This window comes from Tachysurus fulvidraco, chromosome 18 (assembly GCF_022655615.1).
Source record: "Tachysurus fulvidraco isolate hzauxx_2018 chromosome 18, HZAU_PFXX_2.0, whole genome shotgun sequence".
NCBI lineage: Eukaryota > Metazoa > Chordata > Actinopteri > Siluriformes > Bagridae > Tachysurus > Tachysurus fulvidraco.
Window position 1 is genome coordinate 289,088 of NC_062535.1, and position 15,939 is coordinate 305,026.

Here is a 15,939-nt window from a genome sequence, read left to right on the forward strand (position 1 = left end):
GAAAATCAGCATCTCTCACATTCAGGAGCATCTATAGCACTTTTCCCATTGTCTCAAAGCAGCTTTATAGAAGTACAGAAACAGAAGAGAGAAAAAAAAGAAATAAACATATAATAATAAGAAAGCAGAAGTCTGTATATAAAATTCATGAAGTTTTTAAAATAGCCATTCCTGTGTGTGTGTGTGTGTGTGTGTGTGTGTGTGTGTGTGTGTGTGTGTGTGTGTGTGTGTGTGTGTACTTGTCCCCCCACAGGGCTGAATGTAAGATGAGGGGAGGTTATATTTGGCCTGTAAAACTCCATGTCTTCAGATAAACTGCACAGTGAACATTAGGTCAAACACACACTCTGTTCAAACACACACTCTGTTCAAACACACACTCTGTTCAAACACACACAGTTCATACTGAAGGTAAGAAACTTGTCTCACACACTTCTGTTTGTTTACATGTAATCTACATTTGTAGTTTTGGGTAAGGAGCCAGCGCTATCTGCCCTCTTCCACATGAGCTCACAGACAATTGGCTAGTGTGGCCGTGATTGACAGGGAAGAGAAAGTAAGCCCCTCCCACCCAATAAACACTTCAGTTACATTGGATCCACATCAACACACTGGAACTTTCACAGCTTTAAGTGACTTCATCACAACAGTCACCTGCTTTCTCTGTTACTGTTTAAACCTGTTAATGAACTGATGACTTTTGGTCTCTTGTGTATTACAGCTGAAATTCTGATGACTTTATTTAACACCAACATCTCTGCTTCATGATTCTGATTTCAGTCTGCACTTTTGCACCCAGACTGCGCTAGTCTGCGTTAATCTGCACTGATCTGTGCTAATTTAACCTCCAAACCACATGGAGGCACAGCAAGGTTCTCCAGACAGCAGCAGTGAGGAATGTACCATTCTGGAGGCTTTTCCTGGAAAAGGAACAGATTGCTCTCAACATAAAGGAAAAGTAGGAGCATGCACACACACACACACACACACACACACACACACACACACACACACACACACACACACACAGCAATAGTAACTCTAATGGTTAAGGAGTTGTAGACTAAGTCTCCTGTGACTCTGATATTTGTGCCCTAGATATAGAGCTCAGTCTGTACCAGAGCGCAGCTGTGGCCTCCATTTACACAAAAAAATCAGTTTGCCCTCAAATAGATGAAAAACTTTCCACTACCTGCCTCCGAACCTCTGAAGCAGTCTTCTGACTTACACAACTGAGATTTAAAGGCAGTGTTCCACAGGAGCCTGCACACCTCTCAGGGACATGAACATTATTTATGTGATTTTTATATTTGATATTTTTAGGCCCTTGCATTTTACTGTCTGCTGTGTGAGAGTGCTGTGTGTGAGGAGTGTGTATTCGGGGAACATGCCGACCACCCGACAGATTCACTGCAAAAAATTGTGGATCAACAACAAACAGCTTTACATGAGAGCCTAAACGCAGCTCAGAACAGGTATGACTCAGGTCCGACTTTCAAAAACCTGAAATTCTTCCACTTCTATTTTTCCACATTTTGTACAGTTACTCTATGGAACTGAATCCTTCTTGCTTTTAACTCCATCTTAAGCCAGTTTCCTTACTGATAAGCAGCATCCTCACGCTGTGGTGCTCCCTCCATCCCACCAACACAGTGTTGAAGTGAACCTGTACACAGTCTACCCTCTTTATGAAAAGATCGAGACCTCTATGGCTGACCAGATAATACCTGACTAAACTAAAGAGGGATTAAACTAAAGATAATCTCCTTCTTCCTCATCGGTGGTTTATGGCCAAAGGACTGCGGTTACTTAGATATTTTAAAGACTATATTCCATCTAACAGTGACATATAAAGAGTAATAAAGTGTCCCATTAAAGAGGTCTCGTCCTACTAATGTACAGTGTAGAGACTGTGTGTCAAGCAGAAAGATGGGCTACAGTTATTATAATTTAAAGACCCAATATGGTGTGTGTGCACTTCACACACAACGTCACAATGCTGGTGCACATCATTTATAAGTATCTTGTTCACAAACTATTTTCTCTAAGGTTTAAAACCTTCGTTTCCTCCAAAGTGCAGTGACGTCTGACTTTCACTGTTGTATGGAACTTGGTCAGTTGTCTGAACGATGAAGTGGTTGTTTATCCTACAGACTTCCCCAGATCAGAGATGCTGTACTGTTGCTGAAAGATATTCTGCAGCAGCTAAGCTCTCAGAAGAACTCTATCGAGGAGGATATTCACTCTTCCTTTAGCGAGCTGCACAAGACCTTGGATACACGTAAGAGTGTCCTTCTCATGGAGTTAGAGGTCACCTATGGATTAAAGCAGAAGGTGTGTATGAATGCATGCAAACATTTTGTTCATTCATGCAGAAGCACACTGTGCAGAACACAGAGGAGTTCCTCAAGTCACAGGACTTTGTATTTACAAGTAAATGATAGAATTTATGTTTATTTATTTCAGTTGTCCAGAAGGCTTGAAGCTGAAGGTTCATGTGTTTGTATGGTTTTAGGTACTACAGAAACAGTTAGAGACACTGCTTAGAGAGGAGGCTGATATCTGCAGTAACTGTAGTCAGACAGGAGAGGCATTGGATGGAGCAAGTGAGGCTGTTGTTCTGCAGACTCATAAAGACTTTGGAGAGCGACTGAGTGAGCTGGCCAGTCAGGGACTTCCTCTCCAGCCTGAGGAGAACGATCAGCTGGAGCTCATGATGGAAGTAGAAGGACTTCGCAAGTCCATACACAACCTGGGTGCCATTATCACCACCAACGCAGTGGCCAGTCAGACTGAGGCTTCAGGAGAAGGCCTTGAGCAATGCATTGTAGGTCAGCCAACCTCCGTCATCATAACAACCAGAGACAAGTCAGGGGGCCTGTGTAAGTCGGGCAATGCCGTCATCTCAGGAGAAGTCTTCACACCAGATGGCAGTGTCATGGATGGAGAGATTTTGGACCATAAGAATGGCATGTATGAGTTCCTGTACACGTTGCACAAGGAGGGGGACTTCAGTCTGGCACTGAGACTGTATGATCAGCACATCAAGGGAAGCCCCTTCCGTCTGAAGGTCACCAACTCTCCAGACGATTCTCCAACCACCACGTCTGGGGCCAACGCTGCTTCCACGGGCTCCAGTGATGGTGGTGCGAGGAGACGGAGTGCCAAGTCCCCTGGTAGCAGGAGTCGACAGAAGGGGGTGCGGAGAGGTGGGAGCTTGTTCAGCACACCCAAGAAGAAAGTAAATCCCATTGAAGATGATCTTATTTTTAGAATCGGTAAGAAGAAAAATCACCAGCTTTCACTCGTTATTGTTATTAGGAAGAAAGGATCTGTATAAATCGCTATAGCCTTCAGTCTGGTCTCTTATGTGTGATTTATTTATTCCACAGGAACAAAAGGAAGAAATAAAGGTGAATTCACCAATCTACAGGGTGTAGCTGCTACACCAGGGAGTATCCTGATTGCAGACAGTAATAATCAGTGTGTGCAGGTGATTAGGACTCAGTATAAACACTGGAATCTTTAATAGCTACGTGACGGAACATGAACGTCTACTGTTAGCATTTACAGACATTTCAGTGAATATTTACCTTTGCTTGGATCAGTATTGAACTTTGTGTCCCTGAGCAGATCTTCAACCCTCATAGCAACATAATCCTCTGTGTGTACAGGAATGTTATGGGGACGTTTAGGACAAGTCTTCTGGTGTACAAACCAACAACTACGATATGTGCTCAAGTCTAGAAATGTTGAAATGCAATAAATAGTTTGATTCAATTGCTTTAATGTCCCTGAATTTGTAGTTATATCCTTTTTGTTTGCTCAGATCTTCTCCAATGAGGGCGAGTTTCAGAGCAGGTTTGGAATTCGCGGGCGAACGCCAGGGCAGCTGCAGAGGCCCACTGGTGTCGCTGTTCATCCCAATGGTGACATCATCATCGCTGACTATGATAACAAGTGGGTCAGCATCTTCTCCAGTGATGGCAAATACAAAGTGAGTGTGATAATACCTTTTATGTGACAATAACACAACATGCTAGTCCTGCAAAACCTGGAGTACAACACAGATGAGTCAGGAAGACTAAAACAGGGGAGCAGGTTCTCCAGGACCAGGGTGTGGAAGCTGTAGAAGCTCAGTGCTTGGCTCATGTTTAAGGAGAACAAAAAGGAGTACTGAAATATTTGGACAGGAATTGCAAATTAACATCTAAATAAGCATCTCTGTCTTTAAACCTCCGTATCACTGGAGACAGAGCTGGAGCCTGGTGAGGAACCCTAACCCTAACCCGAGCTGGAGCCTGGTGAGAAACCCTAACCCTAACCCTAACCCGAGCTGGAGCCTGGTGAGGAACCCTAACCCTAACCCTAACCCGAGCTGGAGCCTGGTGAGGAACCCTAACCCTAACCCTAACCCGAGCTGGAGCCTGGTGAGGAACCCTAACCCTAACCCTATCCCTAACCCGAGCTGGAGCCTGGTGAGGAACCCTAATACTAACCCTAACCCTAACCCGAGCTGGAGCCTGGTGAGAAACCCTAATACTAACCCTAACCCGAGCTGGAGCCTGGTGAGGAACCCTAACCCTAACCCTAACCCTAACCCGAGCTGGAGCCTTGTGAGGAACCCTAACCCTAACCCTAACCCGAGCTGGAGCCTGGTGAGGAACCCTAACCCTAACCCTAACCCCAGGACATTAAAGCAGAGAGAGATTTTGAGTTACATGTACACATGAGGGTTAAATGACTCACCAGCAAGTCCTGGGATTTAGTTCACATTCACACCCTGGTCAGTACTCTGAGCCCTAATTATAGAGCCTTTGCTGCTCTTTTGGCTCTTAGATGTTACAAAAATCAGGGATTTTTTCAAAACTCTGTCTTTGCTGCTGAAAGCCAGGAGTGAATCTTTAGGTCTTCAGTCTAATGTTATTCCAGATAAACTAAGATTAAGAACATGGTTACATCTCAGGGTCAAGGTCTATCTCAGGTCCAAGGTCTATATCTGATGGAGGTTTATTTCTACAACAAGGCAAATGTGGAACATGGAGCTTGTATACTGAGGAGACTGAGATGTGTTTGGACCAAAGTGGCGTGTGTTATTTTAACATCCCCAAGATTCCTAGCTGTGAAAGCAGGATGGTCTGTTATGGGAGAGATGGGAGATCTGTCAGTCCAGGGCATCAGTTCAGTCTGGTTTCAGTTTGTCTAACAGTGGAAGAAAAGGAACATTTACTGATGGCTCTTTCTGCATAGGCTAAGCTGGGTTCTGGTAGGCTGATGGGTCCTAAGGGTGTCTCTGTGGATCAGAATGGTCACGTTATCGTGGTGGACAACAAGGCCTGCATGGTGTTCATCTTCCAGCCCAGTGGGAAACTTGTAACCAAGTTTGGCAGCAGAGGAAATGGTGACAAACAGTTTGCAGGTAATAAAACACACAGTGTGTATGTTGTGTGTCTGGTCCCTCAGGAGGGTTTTCCATGGAGCTTCTCAGGGGTCTAAAGTTACACCCGGGTTTCTATTAAATTACTTTGTGTTACAAACACAGTACAAATCTAATGTAGTTGAATTAAATATATATTTGTGTGAAGTCTTGACAGCTTCAGAATTATTGGCACCTTTGTTAAAGACGGGTAAGAAGATAAATAAAACACATCATTCATTCTTGTCTCAGTAAGCGCTTTTTCATGGTCAGGGTGGTGGAGGATGTGGAGGTCAGGAGAACTGGGTGTGATACACCCTTCTCCATGTGATGAAACGAAACCACATCACCATGCACACACACACACACACGTCAACACACACATCAACATTCCTGAGGGTGCCAATATTTATGCAGCTCATCGTACACTCTTTGTCTTTCTAGGACCCCATTTTGCTGCAGTCAACAATAATAATGAAATAATTGTCACTGACTTTCACAATCATTCAGTCAAGGTAAGATACAGAATGTTCTTCAGCTAACGTTAATCTTGTTAAAGCTCTTATTATTTACTTTACAACGTTGTTATTCTCAGAGAAACTGGAACTCTTTAAAGTCTAACTATAAAGACCGTAACTGGCAGTGAGCATGTTGTAGAACATCTCAATGTAAGACATGCTGTGAGATGCTGCACTGCTGTACAAGCAGAACTACTCGCTGACTGTTATCCACGTATAGGTTCATTTACTGTGTAACATGAACGGATCGAGTTCTTTTTGTCACTCACATTACAGCAGATATACACAGTGGGTTCTTCAGCAGCTTCTCTGTTAATAGGAGAAATAAACATTAAACTAAAGGTTTACTTTGACTCCGAGCTGCTGCTGTAGATCAGGAGCTCTACAGCACTGATGATGGTCAGCATTAAGTGCCTTCTCCTGTTTGGTTCTGTTCTTCTTTACAGGTGTTCAGTGCTGAAGGGGAGTTCCTGCTCAAATTCGGTTCAAACGGTGAAGGAAACGGACAGTTTAACGCTCCCACAGGTGTCGCAGTGGACATTAACGGGAACATCATCGTAGCTGACTGGGGGAACAGTCGCATACAGGTATTAAATCATGCAGATGTTTACATCTGTGAGCTTAAATGCTGGATGAAATACGACTCCCTGCTCCATGTCGGTGGAATAACCTGTGCACTCATCCTGTGTTCACTCAGGTGTTTGATGGAAGTGGTTCTTTTCTGTCTTACATCAACACAGCGGCAGATCCTCTTTATGGGCCGCAGGGTCTCGCCCTGACCTCTGATGGCCACGTTGTCGTGGCCGACTCCGGAAATCACTGTTTTAAGGTGTACCGTTACCTTCAGTGATTCAGTGCTTCATAGTTCTGTCTCTCCCTCTTGCACTTCTGCTGCAGATCCGTCACGCTAACTCTCCTGTGCTAACTGCCTCCTTTCTGCAGGAACACATCCATGTGACCTGAATGTTTTGTATAATTATGGTCAGTGAAATCAGATGGATTTTGGGAGGTTTGTAAAGTTAAAGTGTGGTCACATTTAGCTTCTGTTCCGTTCACACAGAATCGTATCGTCTGCGTATTGCGTCCAAGATCTCGCCAACTTTCTACACGTTGCTGCGAAGATACAGATTAAATTTAAAGGAATACTTTATTTCATTCACTTAATGATTATTCTAAAACATCGTCATATTCATCGTCTACTTTACTGTAAATTATCTCATCTTTTCTCTTATCGATATTCTTTTGTTTACACGTCTGGGTTCGGCTTCCACCTGCCTCATTACTGAGGAGTAACAGACGAGCGCTAACCCACAGAAGCGTACTGCAGAGCTGCAGACATTTAAATGGGAGGTTTAATGTGACCACACCTTTAATGTGACCACACCTTTAATGTGACCACACCGTTAATGTGACCACACCTTTATTTAAAAGCCGCTCAAATATCAGCTGCGTCGTGGGAGAGTTTTTGAGATGGGACGAGCATGTGTCTGTAATCGAAGTCCATTTGCTCGATCTTTACTCCGTTCTGCTCCATGCATGTGAGCAACATCACAGAACTTCAGTAAGGTTCTCCGTCACTGTTCCGTCTGACTGAACTGAACTTAATCACACTATTTAAAGTTTAGCTGTAAACAAACTTCACCTGTTTAATTCGAGCTGCACGTTAAAGCCTTTCCCTGCTGCACTTAGTAAATAAAATCTAAACTAATAGAGGAAACGGTGATGGTGTCCCAGACGTCAGCTCCGAGTCCAGCTGATCCACATCATCACCGTCCTCTCGCCTTCGTCAGGACTTCACTAGCAGATGCCAGGCCTCTATTTTTATTTTCAAATATTTAAAAGGGAAAAAACTCTATATTTATGTATTTATCTTAACTAACGTTTCAGAGAAAAGCGGTGAGTTTTTCTAGTTTGTTGCAGATTGAGTTTCCTCCTGTAGGTTTTTCTCCACCTGTGATACACTACATCCACATCTACAGCTCTATATGACATCATTTCCTACGTGATGTTTTAACTCGATAATAGAACAGACGACCGAATTCACTCGATACGTTTCTATAGTAACAGTAAATCGTCACTTTAACACAAAGCGTGTTTCTCATTTCTGCTTTCAGGTGAAAATCCTGCCTCTGTTTTTGTTCCAGCTGTTTGGATGTTTGCTGTTGTACAGTTTCATTTGTACTGATGACAAAAATCAAGCTAGGAATGTTATTTAACGGATTATTTAAAATTCCACTTGAATGTTTGTGTTCTGTATTTAAAATAAAAAAAAAGCTTTAACATTATTTTTACCAGAAATGACATTAATGAATTTAATTTTTGCTTCATGGAGATTCGCTTGTGTGTAAAACCTTCATGCTGGTGTCATAATAAAAAAGTCACGATGCTAAAGACGATTAAAATATTAGAATTAACTGCAGAAATGTTTGTGTGTCTTTACACTTTTTTGTGACATTTACATTCTGGTTTTTATTTAATATTTTATTTAATAAGCAGGAGAAAAGTAAATACACAAAAACTCGACAAAAATCAGGAGAAATTACAATAAATCGATCATTAAGACTAAAATTAATCATCAACCAAACAACAACCTTAAACACACGCTGCCTTCAGAAAGCAGGAAAAACTCCAGAGACATTAATGAAGTGACGAAGGGATCAATTTATACTGCAGCTCCATCAGACATGTGAACGTCTGATCAGATCAATCAGATTCAACAAACTTCCTGTCACACAACTGCTCACAACCCGCAGACTTACACAACGGATTTCTGAGCAATAACGACAACACACACACACACACACACACACACACACACACACACAGACACAATACGACACTTGGAGGATCTGTGATGTCGCCATCGGCAACCAACACTGATTGAACCAAATCAAACCAGGATCTTTTACACACACAAACACACACACACACACATACACACACATTATACAGGCACGTGAGTGTGTGTGTGTGTGTGTGTGTGTGATTCGGCTGCTGATTTTGCGCATTATTACAAATGATAAATGTCTCAGGCTTTTTTCACGGCCGTCATGTTGTTTATCAGATAAATAAATGACGACATCATCTACATTAACTTATAGTTTATAAATAAATAATAAAATAGCACACAATCGAACACTTTTTGACGACTCTTCATCACACTTCACTCCAGACCAAGTGAAAAATTGATCCCGTGCACGAAGCCGATGATGATCGGTTGCCAGGCAACCAGGTACCTGAGCCAGTCGAGCAGCTGACCGTACAGGACGTGTGTTCGCTCCCAGCTGGAGATCGCGGTTAAGACGAAAACTCCTCAATAAACAAACACGAAATTTCACAACACGATATTCTATAAAAATACTGGGATCAGGGAATAAAGCAGAGCTAAAGGATACGGATTGTTCATCATTCTCTTCAGGTCCACTTTCTCATTGCAGTATGGACACGTCTGCTTCTTACCCACAATGCACCAGCCGCGAATACAGAACTCATGAAATCTGTCAGCCAACAACATGAACATGAGTCCGGATGATGTCACCTCCCTCAGAATGATAACATTTACACATCACTGAGTCAGTAAAGTTCGACTCGAGATTAGAATTAAATTCAGGCTCTAGAGTGAGATGTGACCGAAACGCTCGAGACGCTTCGGCAGCTTTACACATGACTGCAGGACAGCTGGTAGGTGTCCTCCATCACGCCCTCCTCATCCACCTCCACTAAAGTCTTCTGTCCACAAACAGCACAGATATCATGGCACAGGCTCCGAGACGGCATTCCACCCAGGTTATAGTACTGAAACACACACACACACACACACACACACACACACACACACACACACACACACACACACTCAGGTAATGACACACTGCACTTAAACACAGAGAGGAAGAACACACTGGGGGTCACGCTGTCAGGAGGAAATCAGAGCTACTGATCCTCAAGCTGATCCTTAAGCTGATCCTTATGCTGATCCTCAAGCTGATCCTTAAGCTGATCCTTAAGCTGATCCTCAAGCTGATCCTTAAGCTGATCCTTAAGCTGATCCTCAAGCTGATCCTTAAGCTGATCCTCAAGCTGATCCTCAAGCTGATCCTTAAGCTGATCCTTAAGCTGATCCTTAAGCTGATCCTCAAGCTGATCCTTAAGCTGATCCTTAAGCTGATCCTTAAGCTGATCCTCAAGCTGATTATCTTCTGGTGTTTTATTCATCTTATAGAAAAGCACTGAGATCTCAAACAAACTTAAAAAAGAAAAGTTTTCCTGAAGTGAAGTAAAGTGTGATTTAGTTCACGGTCATGAAGCAGTTTATAAATAAAGAGTCTTCACCCCGAGAGTAGACGCCATGTAGTCCGAGCAGATTTCAGCAAAGTCTCGTCCCATCACTCCATAGTACAGTCCGTAGAAGAGCATGACCACGCCCACATCCATCGAGTCCTCTGCCCTGATCCTGTCCAATCAGATCAGACACTTTAACTCAATGATACTGAATATTAATCATCTGTTTAGATCAGACGTGTCCAACTCATCAGACGTGTCCAACTCATCGGACGTGTCCAACTCATCAGACGTGTCCAACTCATCGGACGTGTCCAACTCATCGGACGTGTCCAACTCATCAGACGTGTCCAACTCATCAGACGTGTCCAACAAAATAAACCCCAGATTTACACTGACATCATTAATATTCACACAGATTAATAATAAAGTCTTACATGAGATCAGATTTTTACTTTGTAACTCTAATGAAGAACTCATTCAGTCACTAGTTTTAGTTTATGGCTCAATTTTACCCCCTAGCAGACTAATAAAGGGACAGTGAGGGACAGTGAGGGACAGTGAGAGACAGCGCAGGACAGTGAGTGACAGCGAGGCACAGCGAGGGACAGCAAGGGACACTGAGGCACAGCAAGGGACACTGAGGCACAGTAAAAGACAGCAAGGGACACTGACGCACAGTGAGGCACAACGAGGCACAGTGAGGGACAGTGAGGCACAGTGAGGCACAACGAGGCACAGTGAGGGACAGTGAGGCACAGTGAGGGACAGTGAGGGACAGTGAGGCACATTGAGGGACAGTGAGGGACAGTGAGGCACAGTGAGGGACAGTGAGGGACAGTGATGCACAGTGAAGCACATACCTAAAAAACACATTGAAGCCAAACAAAGTAAACATGATGGCCAGGTATCCGAGGACTCCGACAGCGTAGCTCAGCTTGTAAATGAGCAGGAACCATTTATAAACCATCCTGTAAAACACCAGCAGCTCATCACATGTTCACCTCAGCAGAAGAATGACAAGAGTCAGTGATGTTCAGTAAAAGAGTGATCAGTTTTGGTACCTGGGTGTTCTCCCAGACAGAGGTTTACGTGTGGCTCTGAATATGATGTAGCTGGTGATGATGGAGAACATGCCCCATGTGGACAAAAAACGCCACCAGTACAGCTTCACAGTGAAGTAGAGAGGAACCACCCACATCTGTAGGAGGGTCACAAACTACACACACACACACACACACACACACACACACACACACACATCACAGTTTCCCCAAACGATTTATTTTATGAGAAATGTAGAGCACAAAGGTTTGATCAGTGTGGAGAAACCAAAGCTCCTTCAGTCCTGAATCCTTTTCTAATCACTCGGTTCTGCAGACAGACTCACTGTGTAAGATCTGCAGTGTCTTTGTTTCCACTGGACCAGAACAATCTGAGCCACCACCAGTGTGGCGATGAGAATCAGGACCATCTCAGCGTGCATGGCCTCATGACCACGGTGCTGCACATGCAGTCGCTCATGCTGTACTCTATAGAGACGTGAACACAAACAGACCATAAAGAGCAGGACGTCTACAGCACTGGACATGATGCCTTCACACATTACACACAAACACAACACTGAATTCGAGACACACTCACTTCCAGTTTTCTCTGTAGGACATTTTGGAAAGATCTTCCTGCAGAAAAAATAAAGCGTTTTATTTATTATTTCTCACCGATCCCTTTACAGTTACAGTCTCTGGTGTTCCATCAGCTATTAAAGAGGAATCTCAGTGTGTTACTGACCCCTAAACAACCTGGGACCTGTTGACAACTCCAGCTTTAACACAGCACTGACACTGGAGACTCCTTACCCATGTTAATGATTACAGACGTTTAGAATCGCTGTTATAACTCGTTATAACGCTGTGAACACATGAACTAATCCTCACCATGTGAATAAACACACACATTATTAGGATCCAGCTTTTATTTAGTATCATAAAGGAGAATAAAAACACGCGCTTCTACACAAGCGGATCATTAAGTGGCCCTCGGTACTAACATGCGGCAGAATAAAGCCGAACCCGAACCCGAACCCTAGCCCGGGGTCACAGGGGTATTTACAGGGCAGAGGGTCTGATGCTACCTGCGCGTGAAGCTCAGCCATAGTCGGTCATCTGATCTACCGACATCAGACTCTATACTGAGCGGCGCGCATCATCACCATACCGCTGATCTACAGACAGTAATCACCGAATAACGGACGGAGTTATGACATAAAGATCCCCAAAATGTTCGGCGTACTTTAACATGTACACGTCATATGAGCTTCCGGTTAGTCCGCGGCTTTCAAACTAAAAGTCCTCCTTTAGCTAAAACTTTCACACTATCGATGATTACACACGTGTTTAATCTGTTTGTCTTTATTCGGGTATTTATAGCTGATAGAAAACTAATCTAATGTTTTTGGTACCAATTTTTAAGGAATAAAATCGTACTATTTTAAGAAAAAGCCATACAACTAAAATGGAAAAGATCAGAGCAATGTTTGTGATTTAAAATGAGGGACGATGATGATGATGATGATGATGATGATTATTATTGTTGTTATTGTTGTTGTTGTTGTTGTTGTTGTTACATAACCACATAAATCACAGACAGTGATGATCGCCAACACATCGATGGTCACTTCTGTAGAATAACAGCTGGAACTGCAGAGAAACTCCCTACAACAAGAGCGTTCCCACTGTGTTGGGCATAACGACTCGTTATAAGGCTTCAATTTATCATAAGATTAAAAACATCATGCGCTAAAACTCTGTGATCTAATTAACATAACGTTAACATCTCTGACATCAGATGTGTCCGATCTTCTGTGGAAAGCGTTGGCATCCTCCAGATGTTCATAAAAGCTCAGATCAACTGATTAAACAGGAGGACTCAGATGTGGCTCCAGTGTGGTTGGGATAAAAACCTAAACCCTTTATGGATAAGATTTGGAGAGTAAACGTACACTTTATTTACCGTAGGAACTCTAAATGAATTTACATACACATCCCCAGCGTCTACCAGACCTCAGCTACTCAAACCACATGAACCTAATTCCAGAACACAGAGCACTCATGTATGCTCCATACCACTTCTAAAGCAGGTGAGAACCAGAGCTGGAGCCACCTCCGCTCTTCAGGACTGAGCATGATGACCGAAAAGTGTTCAGCTGATGGGGACTCAATGCTATCATGGACCTGCTCAGACAATTCAATTCAATTTAAGTTTATTTGTATAGCGCTTTTTACAATAGACATCGTCTCAAAGCAGCTTCACAGAACATAAACATAGAGCAGAAGGTTATTATATAGAATAATATAAAGATTAATATAATACAGAAATACAAGATTAATATTTAAATGTGTATGTATTTATCCCCAATGAACAAGTCTGAGGTGACTCAGGTGACTGTGGGGAGGAAAAACTCCCTTAGATGGTAAAGGAAGGAACCTTGAGAGGAACCAGACTCAAAGGGGAACCTCATCCTCATCTGGGTGACACTGGGGGTGTGATTATATAACCTCATCCTCATCTGGGTGACACTGGGGGTGTGATTATATAACCTCATCCTCATCTGGGTGACACTGGGGGTGTGATTATATAACCTCATCCTCATCTGGGTGACACTGGGGGTGTGATTATATAACCTCATCCTCATCTGGGTGACACTGGGGGTGTGATTATATATATACAGTCTGATAAATGTTGTAGTGATGAGGAGGTTGTTGTCCTCAAAGATCACATGGAGTTACATCTCCTCTTTAGTATAGCAGAGTTCAACTGGAGCTGGTAGATCTGTAGATGTCTCAGGATCCTCACAGAGTCGTCCTCATCTCAGTGGACGTCCAAAATCAAGACGATCAGAGCTGGTACAATGTCTGGATGCCTCGTGATGGTAGAGAGAGAAGCAGTGGAGAGGAATTAATGTAGCAGCTGTTTATAATATTAACCAGCACTAGATGATAATGTGCATTTGGTCAGATGTAATAGTGCACAGTATTATGGGATGTATTATGTGTACGCCTGACTAAAGAGATGAGTTTTTAATCTACATTTAAACTGGGAAAGTGTGTCTGAGCCCCGAACACTATCAGGAAGACTATTCCAAAGTTTGGGAGCTAAATAAGAAAACGCTCTACCACCTTTAGTAGACTTAGATATTCTGGGAACTAGCAGAAGTCCTGAGTTTTGTGATGTCAGAGAGCGTGAAGGATTGTAACGTGTTAGAAGACTAGTTAGATACATGGGAGCTAAACCATTAAGAGCCTTGTACGTAAGTAGCAGCAGTTTGTAATCAGTTCTAAACTTAACAGGTAGCCAGTGTAGAGATGATAACATTGGGGTTAAAGGTCATACTTTCTTGTCCTAGTGAGAACTCTGGCAGCTGCATTTTGGACTAACTGTAACCTATTTATTAAAGATGCAGGACAACCACCTAGTAATGCATTACAATAGTCCAGTCTAGAGGTCATGAAGGCATCAACTAGCTTCTCAGCATCAGATACAGACAGGATGTTTCTCAGCTTGGTGATATTTCTAAGGTGAAGAAGGCTGTGTTTGTAATCTGGTGATATGAGTTTCAGAAGCTTTAAAGCCTTTTAAAGCAGAAAAAGTCACACAAGTCGTCTGTAGGCGAAAAACATCCTCATAGAACATCAAGAGTTTCTCAGAGATTGATGCAGTTGTGTGTTACACTACACACACACACACACACACACACACACACACACACACACACACACACACACACACACACACACACACACACACAACACAGCTTCTGACCGGATCTCAGCATGGCAGAAATTTCATCATGGATGACTGCTCATCAGTTAAAGCTCAATCCTAGCAAAACTGAACTGCTGATCATCAGGTGATTCATCCCCAGGTCATGATCTTGCTATATCCCTGCACAATGATCTGATCTCCCCTTCAGCCACAGCTCGCAACCTTGGGGTAACCATGGACAATCAACTGTCCTTTTCCTCTCATGTCGCTAATGTGACTCGCTCATGTCGGTTTCTTCTCTACAACATTAGAAGGATTCGGCCATTTTTGTCCACACAGACTGCTCAGGTACTTGTTCAGTCTCTTGTCATTTCTAGACTGGATTACTGCAATGCACTGCTGGCAGGTCTACCTATGAACGCAATCCGTCCTCTGCAAATGATCCAAAATGCAGCTGCCCGGCTTGTTTTCAACCTGCCAAAGTTCTCGCATACCACCCCGCTACTGCGATCCCTCCACTGGCTTCCGGTAGCTGCACGCATCCGGTTCAAAACACTGATGCTGGCCTACAAAGCCAAAAATGAACCAGCTCCCTCTTACCTCAAAGCCCTCATCATTCCTCGCACTGCACCCCGTAACCTCCGATCTACCAGCACTGCTCGACTGGTTCCACCATCTCTCAGGGTAAGAGGCAAGTTTACTACAAGACTCTTCTCTGTACTGGCACCAAGGTGGTGGAATGAACTTCCCATAGAGGTCCGGACAGCCGAGTCACTGGCTATTTTCAAGCGGCGGTTGAAGACCTACTTATTCAGGAAGCACTTCAACTAGCACTTCTTTCCTTATCCTTTGCATTTAAAAAAAAAAAAAAAACCTTTGACACTTTTTCATTGCAACTTTGAACAAATGTTTTAAACTTGTGGTATCTTAAGTATGTAACCTAGTGAGCAGCATTAATGT

The 15,939-nt window shown here is 43.2% G+C and overlaps 4 protein-coding genes across 43 annotated transcripts in view; 2 read left to right on the forward strand and 2 right to left on the reverse strand.

Moving 5' to 3' along the window:
• LOC125138460 (NLR family CARD domain-containing protein 3-like) overlaps positions 1–15,939 on the reverse strand; it is a 358,584-nt gene that overhangs the window by 261,834 nt on the left and 80,811 nt on the right. The window lies entirely within an intron of this gene.
• Positions 1–15,939, forward strand: part of LOC113636443 (NLR family CARD domain-containing protein 3-like) — a 63,518-nt gene that overhangs the window by 31,727 nt on the left and 15,852 nt on the right. The gene's annotated exons all lie outside the window — the stretch shown is intronic.
• LOC113638541 (tripartite motif-containing protein 2-like) lies at positions 216–8,332 on the forward strand. Of its 5 annotated transcripts, none has more exons than XM_047802809.1 (11): positions 223–556; positions 781–958; positions 1,324–1,475; positions 2,154–2,334; positions 2,516–3,278; positions 3,393–3,493; positions 3,830–3,997; positions 5,251–5,419; positions 5,861–5,931; positions 6,381–6,521; positions 6,632–8,331. In XM_047802809.1, exons 2-11 carry the CDS (start codon positions 857–859, stop codon positions 6,782–6,784), a joined length of 2,001 nt encoding a protein of 666 aa, XP_047658765.1. In that variant the 5' UTR covers positions 223–556; positions 781–856; the 3' UTR covers positions 6,785–8,331. The 5 variants fall into 5 exon arrangements, 4 of the variants coding, with proteins under 4 accessions (XP_047658765.1, XP_047658763.1, XP_047658764.1 ...); XM_047802807.1 differs by having other exon boundaries at positions 223–411; XM_047802810.1 differs by having other exon boundaries at positions 254–333.
• On the reverse strand, positions 9,021–12,606 carry LOC113638542 (RING finger protein 175-like). Of its 2 annotated transcripts, none has more exons than XM_047802844.1 (9): positions 12,350–12,606; positions 11,860–11,897; positions 11,606–11,747; positions 11,280–11,434; positions 11,079–11,186; positions 10,267–10,387; positions 9,596–9,729; positions 9,330–9,431; positions 9,021–9,218 (listed from the first exon to the last, which is right to left on the reverse strand). In XM_047802844.1, the coding sequence occupies exons 1-9, from the start codon at positions 12,368–12,370 to the stop codon at positions 9,098–9,100; spliced, it is 942 nt and encodes a 313-aa protein (XP_047658800.1). In that variant the 5' UTR covers positions 12,371–12,606; the 3' UTR covers positions 9,021–9,097. The 2 variants fall into 2 exon arrangements, with proteins under 2 accessions (XP_047658800.1, XP_047658801.1); XM_047802845.1 differs by having other exon boundaries at positions 12,007–12,605.